The sequence below is a fragment of the Brassica napus genome, chromosome A5, assembly GCF_020379485.1.
Source record: "Brassica napus cultivar Da-Ae chromosome A5, Da-Ae, whole genome shotgun sequence".
NCBI classification, from domain to species: Eukaryota; Viridiplantae; Streptophyta; class Magnoliopsida; order Brassicales; family Brassicaceae; genus Brassica; species Brassica napus.
In genome coordinates this window covers 9958635-9971806 of record NC_063438.1, presented here as the reverse complement: position 1 = coordinate 9971806, position 13172 = coordinate 9958635, and the positions used below count along the sequence as shown (strand labels likewise).

At 35.4% G+C, this 13172-nt stretch overlaps 1 protein-coding gene and 1 long non-coding RNA gene across 2 annotated transcripts; both read left to right on the top strand.

Moving 5' to 3' along the window:
- Window positions 1-154: 154 nt before the first annotated feature.
- Window positions 155-2137, top strand: LOC125609531. Its single transcript, XR_007339757.1, has 5 exons — window positions 155-711; window positions 822-891; window positions 988-1021; window positions 1097-1206; window positions 1480-2137. It is a non-coding gene; the product is annotated as an uncharacterized LOC125609531 (long non-coding RNA).
- A 2225-nt stretch (window positions 2138-4362) lies between these two features.
- On the top strand, window positions 4363-11736 carry LOC125608560 (non-specific phospholipase C2-like). Its single transcript, XM_048778979.1, has 3 exons — window positions 4363-4437; window positions 5722-6260; window positions 11466-11736. Exons 1-3 carry the CDS (start codon window positions 4363-4365, stop codon window positions 11629-11631), a joined length of 780 nt encoding a protein of 259 aa, XP_048634936.1. The 3' UTR covers window positions 11632-11736.
- Window positions 11737-13172: the final 1436 nt, after the last annotated feature.

Genomic DNA, 13172 nt, shown 5'->3' with positions numbered 1-13172 from the left:
ATGACAAAGACACTTAGATGCTAACACTCCTACCATAAACAAAACAATACTAAACAAGACATCTAACCTATACTAAAAGGGGAATATGGTGAATGGGGAGGGTGTCCACGTCCTCACAAAAATTCAACCAATCAAAATTCTCTTTTTTAACACGTCATTTCTTCTTAAGTCGACAATGAAAAATGATGGGCTTCTTATGAACTTGCTCATTCTATTTCTTTACAGCCCAGATCAAGTCCACTTTTGCAACTTCCATCATCTCTGTCGCATCCCATCTACTTCGTCTTCTCCGTTACAGCTATCCATCCTATCAATCATTTGTGTTCTTTACTTCTCTCTTTATGGATTCTTTTCACCTCCCTTTCTTTCTCCTCATGAATAAATGGCTAAAAAGTTTCGTAATTTCGTCTAAACTTACTTCCAAGCAACCCCGAAAGCCTACTTTGAAGAGCCTGAAGCTATGGCGATGAACAGGTACGCCTCTTCTTTCTAATCTGGCTTTTTCCTTTTCCGTTCGTCGACATCTTCTACCTGACACACATGGACAGGGCACTATCGTACAAGGTTTCATTATCAATGAAAACAACCCCTTATCAGCATTGCTCACAACTCGGTGCTGTCCTAGATTGAATGGAACTGCTTTTCCATTGATTCGAAGCGATTCAGGTTTAAGCCCTCAAAGGAAACTGTGACGTGAAGGCGATCTGTACGGTAAGTTGTATCTTTAATGATCCGAACTATAGAATCAGGATATTGTATCGCATTTCCAAGATAGAGCAACCTCACCTCAGTCTCTGAAATGATAGTTATTGGTTCTGCAGATGTATCCGGCCATCTCAGGCTAATTGATGGCCAACATTTCCCTATACTTCAGACCTTTAAGCTTAAAGAGTAAGAAAATTATATTTCCCCTTTTAATGAACCTTATCATTGACTGTGTGGATTGTGCATTCAAGTTTAATCCTAGCAACGATTTGTCATATGCAGAGGACCTTTTATAAATTATCAAGTGCATCCTATGGTAAATTATCTACCCTTTCTTCAATACCCATAATTCAATGATACAACTTTTAGCTAACTACGTATCATGTTTTAGGTTAGCAGAGAACCAAAGCAATGGTGCATTAATCAGTTCAACAGAGGTGACCAAGGTGGAGACTTTTACTGGCGATATCTTGGCATGACTGTGTGAAGGAAATGTCTCAGGTACTAAAACTTTGTTATATAGAAAGAAATATGAGCACTTGCAAACTAAGCTTATACTTGCAATTTAAGAAAACATATTGCATATTTTGAATTTGCATTGGTACAAATGATGATGGTGTTATATGGCTTGCAAGTTGCAACAGCTGCCAGTCTAAACTGTATAAAGGGCCAACCTCATTAGTCTGCCCAAAAATGCAACAACCAAAAACGCCATCAGGATAGCCAAGTAAAGTATCACAGACTCCTGCTTATTTGCTTATTTACCCAACGCAGGTATCTAGAGGAACTGTCCGTTCACCGACAATGGCGACAAGGCTAATCTTTGATGTTGTGTTTCATGTACTCTTCAGTCTCTTTGTTATGTAGCTAAGTGCATGTCTTCTTCTCTTTATATCTTTTTGCTTTCAGGAAGTTAATAGAGAAATCAGATGAATGGTCCCTAAAGGTATTGTTTTTGTTGTTGTTGTCATTGCAGTTGCAGTTGCTTTGTCGATGACAAAGAAGAAAAGAAAGGGAGCAGAAGGAGAGTATTGTTAATGATATCAGAGAGTGTTGAAAAATATAAAACCAAAGTTAAAGAGTATTCTACATATCACAAGGTCAGTCTCTCTATCTCTTTCTCGAGAGATCTAATTTGATACGTAAAACCAATCTAAAACCAAAGTTAAAGAATTAGCTAGACGGTAGTAATTATGCGTTTTATAATAATTTATAGAAAAATATTTATATGGTAATTAGGCGATAGGGAAATTATGCGTTTTATAAAAAGATTTAGAAAATTATTGATTATTTTTTCAATATCTAAACCTGTTTTTTTATATAATAAAATCGTTTAAAACATTGTTATGCCACCTCTAATGGTTTTTAAGAGCAGTCTGTCAAACGATCTTGGTGGATTGAACTCATCTGGTTTTATGTTTTCAAATTAACAGCAGGAGCCTGAATAGCCACATACATAGCGGGAGCATTGAAAGTCTCAAACATGATCTGAGTCATCTTCTCACGGTTAGCTTTCGGGTTAAGAGGTGCTTCAGTGAGTAGAATGGGATGCTCCTCAGGTGCAACACGAAACTCATTGTAGAAAGTATGATGCCAAATCTTCTCCATGTCATCCCAGTTGTTGACAATGCTGTGCTCAATAGAGTAATTGAGAGTTAAAATACCACGTTTGGATTGAGCTTCATCGCCAACATAAGCATTCTTTTCTCACATACCAACCATCACTCCGGTGTGACGTGGACGACCCACAATGCTGGGAAACACAGCTCGTGGTGCATCATCACCAGCGAAACCAGCCTAAGTCAAATAATAGAGACATGATCTCAGACAGAAACTAAATGATACATTGTTCCATGGGATCAAGAAACATACCTTAACCATTCCGGCTCCATTGTCGCAAGGTTGAATGTCTTCACCGTCAGCCACTTTGTTACCTTTCAGCAAAACAAAAGGATTTGATTTTCTTTTTAATTTCTTTAAAACATAATTTTTATTACCAAAGACAAATGGAGATCAGTCTTGTAATGATTATGTCTATGTAATAGAATTTACTATGTACAAAGAACAACCTTAGATCGAGAATCTCTTAAACAAGTAAAGGGAAATAGCTTTTACATGGCTATTATCTATGGCTTTATTGAAACGATTTATATAGTACTTTAAAATATATATTTTATAATTTTATTACATTACATTATATTTTCAATTTATTTATCTTGGAAAAGGATTAATTAATATCGTGTGAAATAATTAGTGTAAATATTAAAATTTGAAACTCTTAGAAAATGTATCAGTTGTTTTTATTTTAGATTTTCTTTAACTATATCAAAGTGAAATAAAAATCAAAAGAACAAATATAAATCATTACATTTTCCTTAATTTTTTTTTTAATAGTTTTATGTACACTAAAAATCCATTAGTGATTCTTTCAACTCAAACCAACAAATTTTAATAAAATTTACAATATAACTTTAAATTAAAAAACATATTTATTATTTTTAAATGTTTTATAAAATTAAAATATTAAATACTTTTATTTTAACATTATAAGATTAAATATCGGCTTTAAATTTAATTATAACATGGTGATATTTTGGTTTTTAAATAATCCATTTTTAATTTACTATTTATATAATCAGTAAACATATTTAGTTAATAAGAGTAATAGTTTTGTAAAATAAAAGTAAGAAATATGAGTAATCCATAATACTATTAAACAAAAAAGTAAAAAAAATAAGTTTTTTTTTAATTTGATAAAAAAATTTTGAACTTATAATAAAATATTAAATAACTAAAATAAACATTTAAGTAGGAAGATCATACCAATAAAATAAATTAGGTATATTATATACCGTATATATTATTAATTATATTATATAATTTACATGAACTTATGCTATTATATTTTAATTGTTCGGTTTATATACCTAACCATATCCATACACCGCGGTTTCTTAAAAATGACATCCATTCGGTATATTCGGTATTACCAAATCCAAACCATTTTTTCTATTTTGGTTCGGTTTGATTTTAACTGGTTCGATTTTACCGGATTGAACACCCCTGGCTCTGCCAATCAAGGCCTAAGTTAATTACTGATATAAATTTCAGTATGCATAAATAATCACCTTATAATGAATATTAACATTACATATTAATTTTAATTAAAACGTGTATACCTTAATTGATTGGTCCATTGAAGACCCAAAACTGGCGAAAATATAATTAGATAAATATAACCATTATTTAGAAAATTTTGCCTTTGTTATTGACATATAATTAGACTAATGGTATAGTTAATAGCATGTCTATACATTTACCAGTTTAACCGTACATTGTAATTGGAGAAAGAAAACAAACAAAATCAACCGAAGATTTTTAAGGTATATGAAATAGCAATTCTGTGCAATTAAAGAATAAGACAATAAAATTGTAAAAATACAAAATAAAACAAAAGTATACACAGAAATAAAGATTTAGTAAAATAAAATCATAATATAATTGTGACAACCCGCCCAGTAGGCCTTAGGTTCACAGTCCTGCAGGGCACCGATCCCAACCTCTCGATTATGAGTTCTCTATCACTCCATAATTAGATTGTTGAGAGAGTTGTTAAAGGGTGAGGTTCTGGGTTCGAGGCTCACCAACAACCTAATTATGGAGTTAGTGAGAACTCATAAGGGATGGATTGGGGTCGATGCGCTGCAGCGCTGTGAGACTGGGGTCTACGGGGCGAGTGGTCCACGGGACGGGTTGTCACAATAATTTCCATAATTGATAGTGCTCAGTTATACTAAAAAGTATAAATTTACAACATACACAGTTTTATTTACATCTTTAAACCTATTATCTGATTAAAATGATTTAAAAAAAGTGCACGCATGAAGAGTTAGAAAATATACGATAAAATATAATACATAACATTAAAAATACATTATCACTGATCACTAAAAATCATGTTGGTAGTAATAAAAATGAAATGAAAACACATTTATTAAAATCATAGAACGGCATGCACCAAGATGTTTTTAAATATACAAACTACAAATTAAATATGTTCAACGCAAACACATATAAAAATGAGACATCATATTTGGATATATTTTAAATAAATAATTTAAATATATTATATTCTTGATAATTTTAAAATTACTTAAAAATAAACTAAATTATTAAAAAAATAATATACAAATAAAACTAAAGCAATATTTTGTAACGTCAAAATAATAAATGAAAAAAAATATTATGTTAATAAAATAGATTTTAGATTTTAAAGACTTCTAATTCATGTAATATTACAAAATTCGAAATTTGTTTATTACAATTAATTTTACCATTAGATATATTAAAATAATATTCTAGATCGATATTCAATTGTCAATTTTCAACTATTACACGTAAAAAAGTATTATTTAGTACATTTTTTTAAAAAAAGGGGGTTTTATATTTTAAGTACGTTATTGGAGTACTTTTTCTTTCCGTGAATTTATTCGGGATGAGATTCCAATCTTTTAAACTAAGATAATTTATCTTCTATACATAATTATATTTTTTTTACATAACTCTAAAATTTCGAAATTGATTCTTCATATTTTATTAGTTAATTGTGTTACATATAATAGAAATACTTACTTCAAACTAAAAATATAAAAAAATCAAATTTAAAAATTAGTTATATAGAATTTAATATACAAAAATTAGTTATATAGAATTTTTCCATAGCTAATATAACTTTGAAAATATTTAATACTTATATATATATTCACATTATGGTTTATGTAATTTATAAATATTTTACTAAGTATATGAATTAGTTAATAATAATAGACTAGTAATTTTTATGTTTGGATGTATATGTTTTTTCTTTGACAATGTAAAAATATAAATTTGCATGACATAGACTCTAAGCTACTTATCATAAAATAACTTAATATTATAGAATTTATAAATGAAGTGCAAATAAAATGTTCCAATGTTTTTTCTAATGTCCAACAATGTTTCGTTACACATTTTCAGAAGTTTATAAAGGAAGTGTACGAGACACTAAGAGCGAGCCCACAATGGAACGAAACCCTACTTTTGATCACTTACGACGAGCACGGTGGATATTTCGACCACGTTCCAACACCGGTTCGCAATGTGCCTAGCCCGGACGGTATAGTCGGACCAGAACCATTCCTATTCGAATTCAACCGCTTAGGTATTCGTGTACCAACAATAGCTGTGTCTCCATGGATCGAGAAAGGAACGGTCGTACATGGACCAAACGGGTCACCATTCCCATCATCTGAATATGAGCATTCTTCGATTCCGGCGACTGTAAAGAAACTATTCAATCTATCGACGCCTTTCCTCACAAAAAGAGATGAATGGGCAGGGACGTTTGAGAACATTTTGCAAATCCGGAAAGAGCCTAGAACTGATTGTCCCGAGACGTTACCCGAACCGGTTAAGATAAGAATGACTGAGGCGAATGAGAATGCTAAATTGAGTGAGTTTCAGCAAGAGCTTGTACAACTAGCTGCGGTTCTAAAAGGAGATGATGTACTTACAGCATATTGTGAGATAATGATTCAACATGATGGAACTAGAAGAAGAAGCTTGAAGACTGAAGCGTGGGTTAATATTAGCGTGGGAAACACTTTGACTCAGCTAGAAGGTCTTAGAAAAGAAGAGTTATTGAAAGCACGTGAGAGGCATGTGCGATGACTAATCCTTATAAAGAAACAAGTCTTCAGCTTCTATAGATACGAGAGATTGACGAAGTCATCGTCTTCTTCCCGAAAAAGCTTCAAGAGAGTGAGAGAGAGATCAAGAGAGAGAGATACAGTGAGGTTGTATTCTTGGGTCTTGGGGTAGTCTTTTCTCTAGGATTCTCTTCCCTTGTAAACCGATCAGAGTGTGATCGGTGGTGAGTGATATTCGTGTATAAACCCGTCGGAGGTGGTTTCCGATTCATCTATGGAAGTTGGGGATCGAAAGATCCTAACCGGACGTAGCGGTTCGTTAACACCGCGAACCGGGTGAAATCGAGTGTGTTCTTGATTCGTGAAGTTCGCCGGAATCGATCGGAGTGGAATTGACGGAGCTCAATTCCTCAACAAGTGGTATCAGAGCGCAAGGTTATGGCGATGCGTGGATTAGCTTCGGATCTTCAAGTGATTCGTTCAAGAAACGAACCGGAGGAAGAAGAAAGATGAATCGTTACGGGTTTGCGATATCACGAGCTAAGTTGGTGATTGATCTTGGATCAATTAATTATGGAGTCTGGAATCTGTTATGTGATGGAGATTGCAGGTTCTGGAAAGAGGAAAGATAATCAAAGATAACGTACTCTTCGTCAAGTTTCAAAGAAGACGAGCGTATGGTTTACCGTTACGGAGACGTCTCGAGCTGAGGAAGGAGAAGGTATCAGCTGGGTTCATGTTGATATCGCCGGTCTTGAAGAAAGACAGAGTCTCAGGGAAGAAACTCATCCCTGGTGATGATTTCAAGAGGGTGAAATCATGGCAGCTAACGAGAGGAGGATGTCTCAACGCTGAGAGCTTTCGACGCAGGGTTATGTTTGTCAAGAAAGAATCAAGCAAGAGTAAGGCTCAAATCAGGGATGTTTGTCAAGATTAGATGCACTCACAAGGTACATCGTGTGATGTATTTCGTTGATGTTCTTGGTACTCATGGTTGGTGATTCTCAAAGAATTGAAAGCTGGTTGGAACACAAGAGAGGCATACTGGTTTTGCAGAAGGAGATAGCCAAAGTTGTACTAGGTTCAAGTTGTTTTCTTTGGTTAAATTCTTGGTGTGAAAGGAGTACGTGCTGCTGGTGTTCAAGTGTTTGCTGGGGGAATAAGCAGGAGGTAACACACTTAGATCGAAGAACTAGGGGACGCCTTAGGTGGTTTGACTACTGTGTGTTGGTGGAAGCTTTTACATCAGTTTTGGTTTTCAGAGTTCAGAGAAGTATATGGTGTTTTGAGTATGGATCAAGACCAGAAAATCAGTTTATGAGAGCAGGGAAATAACTTTGAAGGCTTTCAAGTTATGGTTCAGATTTGAGGGAAGCTTGTGTGTTTGATTAGTCTCAGAGGTAAGGATCAGAAGCTCAAAATCTGGGAAGTCTACAGAACGTGGTGAATGTGGTCAAGAGGTTGATCATGAAATCTGTGAGGTTCAGATGGTTAGTTCTGAGGCGTGGTGAGCTTTGAAGATATGATCCAGGAATGAAGGAAAAAAAAAAAATTGTAAAAGGCCAGAAGTGAGTTCTACAAGGAAGCTCCAGAGGTAGAATACATCTGGGTAAAGTTCATGTCTGTGGGAAGAACATGAAGAACGTGAACGTTCTCAAAAGATGGCTGGACAGAGACTGAGGCAAGATCATATTGGAGTTCTCAGTGGCAGCAAGAAGAACTTGTGGAGCAGTGTTATTTTCAGAGGAGTTTCTGAGAAGAAAGCCCAGAGAGTATCAACGAGTTCAAGGTTCAGCATGGTCTCATCAGATGAAGGCTTCAGCGTGTGGTTATCATATGTGAAGAGGATGTCGGCAGTCAGCATGGGTTCTTCATAGAGGATATGAATTACAAAGACATCAAGGCAGAGTCAAAACAAGAAAGAAGCACAGTTCGAGGTGGAGCTGTGTGAGGGGATAACCAAGCTGAACAAACTCAAGGAGGTCTCGATCAGTAGCGAGAAGGAGGCAAAGAGTGTTATCAAAGTCAAGAGGGAATCAGTTTGGAGCAGAATAGATGTGTGTAAAGCAAATAGACAGTCTGATCTGCTGAAACATAAATGCTCATGTGGGAGCTGAAGCAAGAAGCTCTTGTGGTGTATTGCATTAACTGAGACAAGCTCAGGTCAGAGCTGTTGTGACACAGGGAAGTAGTGTCTTAACTTGGCTGGGAAGATGATTACTCTTGGTGCAACTGATGGTGGAATCAGTGGTATAGAAACCTATGGAAAGGGAAGTATTTTCTAGTTTACTTGACAGTGGGCTTTAAAATGGTACATTCCTAACGGCCAAAAGCTCGGTTCGTTAGTGTAATGAAGTACTTGAAGATGGCAGCAGGAGTTCTGTTCTGAATGGTCAGAGTTCAGTGACAAGGAAGAGTCAAGATGTCAAAGAGATACAACATGAGAAATGTCTCAAAGATTGACACAAGTTACACATTCAAAAGAGGGAATGCTTGCAGCAGTGAAAGCCAGTTCAAGTTAAGTGGCACAAAGAAGCAAATGGAAGCATTGTGGTGATCTTCTGGTATAAGCGATTTTTTTTTCAGTGGCTGCAGAGACAATGAGTGTGTGTCATGAGGCTGAGACACAGTATCAAGCAATGATCCATGGTTGAATAACGAGACAGTGATGTTTAACTCTCAAGGTGGAGCTAAGTTGAGAAATATTTGGAGTTTGTTGAAGGATTCAAGCTTCAGGTGGAGTCTCTGCAAGTAAATAAAGTATAAGCCATTTAAGAGGTTTAACTGCAGGTGGAGTACTAAAGTCAAGACGGTTTCAGAGGATGGTTAGCTCACAGCGAGAAGGAGTTAATAGGGAATGTGTCACTGGTTTTGTTAGGAGTCATGGTGATTGGTATCTGAAGAAGACAAAGTTCCAAGGTCAGAAAGAGATGTCAACAGGTTCAGTCACAGGTTGGTTTCATCAGAGGTAAAAGTGGAGGCTGCTCAAGTCTGGTGGAGTGATTGATGGTGGTAAGAACATCTAGTGGTCAGTTGCAGGCATCTCAAGGATAAGGAGATGGTGGTGTGAGTATCTGAGATGAGGACACGTTGAAGAAAGGCTAGTTGCAGGGTCTGTTGCAGGGCCTGCAAGAACGATAGCTTCAAAGTCAGGGTCAACGGATAAGGAAGTATGGTCATCTCAGAAGGTTAAGCAACTGAAGGCATTCATAATTGAATGAAAATGCAGAGGAGTAAAACTGCATTGGGGTTAAGAACAAGTGAGGTCTACTTGTGTCTTTGGGAGCATCACAAAGAAGCGAAGGAAAGTTTCTGCTCAGGGATAACAGAGGATTGTTACTCACGGGAGATTTACAGGCTTTGAAGGCATGTTCAAAGACTGAAGCGAATCAGAATGAGGTATGGATTCGGTCTGAGACAGAATGTGATGCAAACACCAAGTCTGGTGTGGTTTTCTTCTACATGTAAAGGTGTTAGAGGATGGCATAGCAAAGAGAAGATATCAGGGTTCTAGAGGAGATATCTTAAGGGCTGATGCAGAGTGAGTCTCAGGAACACTACAAGAGGCAGTTGGTGTGAGACAAGGTTGAAAGAAAACGTCATCAGGAAGGTTTAAGGTGTTGATGCAGGTCTGTTGGAAGATTGCTTGAGCTGGAGCAAGTCTGATACAAGCAAGTCTGAGACAGAAAGGGGTTTGGACAAGGTTAAGCAAAGATCAATGTTTCGAAAGTCTTTCTAGCCAGGTGGAGTTAGACGGCGTGTTCTATTGGAAACAATAGCGGAGCAGAGTGATGCTTAAAGTTCAAACAAGTGACTGTAAGTACAATCTCAGGTTTGAATTAAACTAACATATAGTTGGTTGAGATTGTTTTGCAGGTATGAATCAAGGATTGCTTCAGGTTGAAGCATGTGTGATTCAAGGACCTATTGCAAATGATTCAGGGGAGTTCGTTTCTAAGGTCAGTGCACATGACAAAGAAACAAACGGCTATAGCACAAGAATCATGTTGCAGGAAGAAAGGTTAAGTTTTCTCAATCACTTTAACAGGCTGATGGTTGTGACAGAAACCATAGTGGTAACTGTGTGGTTGGCTAACCTAATAAGCAGTCATGCTTAGGGAAGGTTTCTGTTGGATGTTAACAAGCCTGAGATGATTATTTTGCTTGTTAATGTTCTGTTTCTGAGTGGTTTAACTCAGGTATCCAGGTGATGAAAACACAGGATCAATGAGAGTTTAGCTTTGCAAAAGAATGTGTCAAAGCTGGTAAAACTCAGGAGGAGACATAGGGAAGTCAGGAACTCAAGAATGGACGTGATTACTTTGGTGATCACTGAGATTGAGCTTGACTAATGTCTCTAGTGTCATTGATAGTGCAGTAAGTTGATTAAATTTACTATGTGTTTGGGTTGTATAAGTGGGACTTATGCAGGTACATGAAGATAAAATGCCAAGTTTAGAGCCTGGTCAATTGGGTTCGAAAGGCAGCTCTTACAAGGAAGTTCTCAAGCTTGAATCAAGGTGGAGATTGTGAGATAATGATTCAACATGATGGAACTAGAAGAAGAAGCTTGAAGACTGAAGCGTGGGTTAATATTAGCGTGGGAAACACTTTGACTCAGCTAGAAGGTCTTAGAAAAGAAGAGTTATTGAAAGCACGTGAGAGGCATGTGCGATGACTAATCCTTATAAAGAAACAAGTCTTCAGCTTCTATAGATACGAGAGATTGACGAAGTCATCGTCTTCTTCCCGAAAAAGCTTCAAGAGAGTGAGAGAGAGATCAAGAGAGAGAGATACAGTGAGGTTGTATTCTTGGGTCTTGGGGTAGTCTTTTCTCTAGGATTCTCTTCCCTTGTAAACCGATCAGAGTGTGATCGGTGGTGAGTGATATTCGTGTATAAACCCGTCGGAGGTGGTTTCCGATTCATCTATGGAAGTTGGGGATCGAAAGATCCTAACCGGACGTAGCGGTTCGTTAACACCGCGAACCGGGTGAAATCGAGTGTGTTCTTGATTCGTGAAGTTCGCCGGAATCGATCGGAGTGGAATTGACGGAGCTCAATTCCTCAACACATATCCTAAAGAAATAGGAAAAGGAATGACTGTGATTCAAGGGAAGAAGTATATGGAAGATGCTGTGAAACGATTCTTAGAGGCTGGTCGTTTAGCTTTAGACATGGGAGCGAATAAAGAAGAGCTTGTTCATATGAAACCTTCCCTTACTGGAAGAAGACATTAAGCTCGTTCTCCCCTTAAATTTCTATCATATCTCACCTTTTCCTTTGTTACTTATACAAGTCAAACACCTCATATTTTACTAATAAAATGTGTTTTAATTAACACTCTAATTTTAAAATTACAACGATTTTAGGATACCATTTCCCATCAAACTTTACAATTTTCTTTTTGTGCCGGTACTCTATTGCTTGGTTATGGATGAAAGTATTACACTCTCTTGGTTTCAATTTATTTGATGTTTCAAGAATTTTTTTTTATTATATAACTAGTGATGATCTCACTATCCTATATAAAAATCTATTGTCATTTGACGTTTGCAAATAAATACATAATACTGTATTTTTATTGGTTAAATTAATTTTTATTTAATAATATTTTAATGTTACCAATATTTTTTTATAAAAATTGTACTTTTTTTAATATGTGTACACTAATCTTAAACATCAACTAAAGTAACATTGCATAATCTTGGTACAGAAAAAAAGAAGAAGTGGAGTAGCTTAAAAGGGAAATTTTTCAAAAAGACCTAAAATTTGGTTTAAAGAACAAAATAATTTTATTCAATTCAATGTAAAAGTAACATTAATAGGTTGTGAAACTACAACTAACATCTTATGAACAAACACAAAACTAGAAAATACATTTATGATTTTAATCTTGCAAAATCCAAAGCTGATAAAGTAGTTTATACTACGTAAGTTGATTTTATAATTAAATTTTAAAAGTTTAAGAAAAATATGATTAAAATTAGTATAAATCATGTAACAATGAAATATGTAAATTAAAATTTAATACAATTAATTAAAATGTTATTAGTGGAAAATATTTGATATATAATCAAGGTTTAGGAGACTTATTATAAAATCTACTTAAAATTTGTTGGGCATTGACAAAGAAAAACCAAAATAAAAACAATTAGAAATCATACACTAATTGGTAGACAAAAAAAAAGAGATTTATAGTTTCAAAAGATCAGCAAATATCTTTCGAAAACACATAAATATGAGAAACTCGTCGTCCACAAGAACAAATTTGTCAAAAACACACCTAGGTCTCACCAGAAAGTGTCTCATAAGTGGAAAGTGACTCTCACTGTAAAGGAAAGACAAATAGTGTCAATAATCAACTCATTTTTATTGTTGTATCTTATCTTATAACAAGAAGAAAACATAGTCAATACCAACTTTAACAATTTTCATCCTGCGTATTAACAGGCCTGGCCTGAAAACTCATAAAAAAATTGGGCTAGAACTAGTAATTAAAGGTAAAAAAGATTTGTACCTAACGGGTAATAATGATGAAAAGTTAATTATATTGGAAAAATAGGTTCGAACTCTGCACCTTTAGAAGGTAACATCGGATATTACCAACTGAACTACAGACAATACTAAAAAGGCGGCAGAAAATTATACATATTCGTAAAAGGCCGGAAGCACATGCTTCTATAGCTTCTGTCCAGGGCCACTGCTGCATATTAATACTTCAACTTTGATACCATGTCGATTTCATTTTAAACTAACATTTATTTCGAATAAATTAAAT